Source organism: Bacidia gigantensis (assembly GCF_019456465.1).
Source record: "Bacidia gigantensis strain McMullin 20006 chromosome Unknown contig_34, whole genome shotgun sequence".
Classification (NCBI taxonomy): Eukaryota; Fungi; Ascomycota; class Lecanoromycetes; order Lecanorales; family Ramalinaceae; genus Bacidia; species Bacidia gigantensis.
In genome coordinates, this window is record NW_025408610.1 from 30,133 (window position 1) to 31,320 (window position 1,188).

The 1,188-nt window shown below is 47.5% G+C and overlaps 1 protein-coding gene across 1 annotated transcript; it reads right to left on the minus strand.

Moving 5' to 3' along the window:
- Positions 1 to 1,188, minus strand: KY384_000003 (uncharacterized protein; the record flags this gene model as incomplete). The annotated part of the gene is made up of 1 exon (XM_044808541.1): positions 1 to 1,188. One exon carries the CDS (start codon positions 1,186 to 1,188, stop codon positions 1 to 3), a length of 1,188 nt encoding a protein of 395 aa, XP_044665693.1.

Sequence of the window (1,188 nt, forward strand, 5' to 3'; positions counted from 1 at the left end):
TCAGACAATAGTGAACTCGGTGGCCGAAGGACCTTCAAGACCCTCAAATTCTGTCATTCCCTCAACATCAAGCTGGCCAAGTCCTATACGGCTGTATGTATGACGCTCTCCTTCTTCAGCCTTAAGAATCAGACACCAGTTCGATTGTTCTACCGATGCAACTGGTGCACAGAGACCTTCGATAGAATGCCTGTCGCAGGACTCATCTGGATAGAAGAATCCTAGACCACGAAAAAAGGTGGCTGAATTTGATTGGCCTCCTTGTTGTCCATATTCGGGTTCGCTACCAACAAGTTCCCCTTTAGCTTTAACTAATCTCTCCCCACAAGTTCTGATCCGAAGGAGGTATCCTTTGGCTCGAATCGCTGCAAAGGTTTCTTGACTTGACAAGCTTCGTACAGCTGACTGATTGATGTCGTAATCGATTATATCGAGTAACGGCTGTTTTAAGACTTCCTTTGGAACATCTAGGCTCGGTATTACGTGCGTATATGAAATGAAGCCCTCAATCGAAGCCCATGACCACGATGGAGCTCGGTAAGTTTCCGTTCTCCGTGCAGGAAGTTCCATTGGAAAACCTATTGTTCCACCGGCCACCCACAACAAACCGATATGTATATCACTTCTCCAGAGCCCAGCGATGTAGTCATCCTTGACCGAAACAGCCATTTTGCTGGCAATGCCTGAGATTGCAACAAGCTTGTCGCTTGGTATGGTCAGCTTTCGCGTTGTGAAGTCCATTACGGAACGATACCAGAAACCATAAGCTTCTGTTTTCCGGAGTCCAGGATACAATCCTGTGCCATTAATGATGCCTTGTAGATGACTCCGGTAATCCTGTAATTGGTGCGGCATTCCCGGAAGACCCTGAGGGTGTGCTTCTACGCCTAAAAGGTTGCTGCATCTCCAGTGTACCTGATCTTTTTGAAAACCAATCGTCCGACATGCAAGTATTTGCTCCTGCAAGACCCAGGCACGCTCATGAAGAGGCAAGCCAACAGTCATACTTTTACCAAATATCTCTTCCACGTCATTTGCATGTCGTTGAATTATGCAGAACCTGCCGAACACTTTTGCCATGCATGGTTTGATGCCCAAAGCATTTCGCGGGAAAAAACACCCTTTGCTGCTGTCCTCAGCAGAGTCAGCCGCAATCGTGACGGTTGAGTTGCCATAGGTATCGCCCAT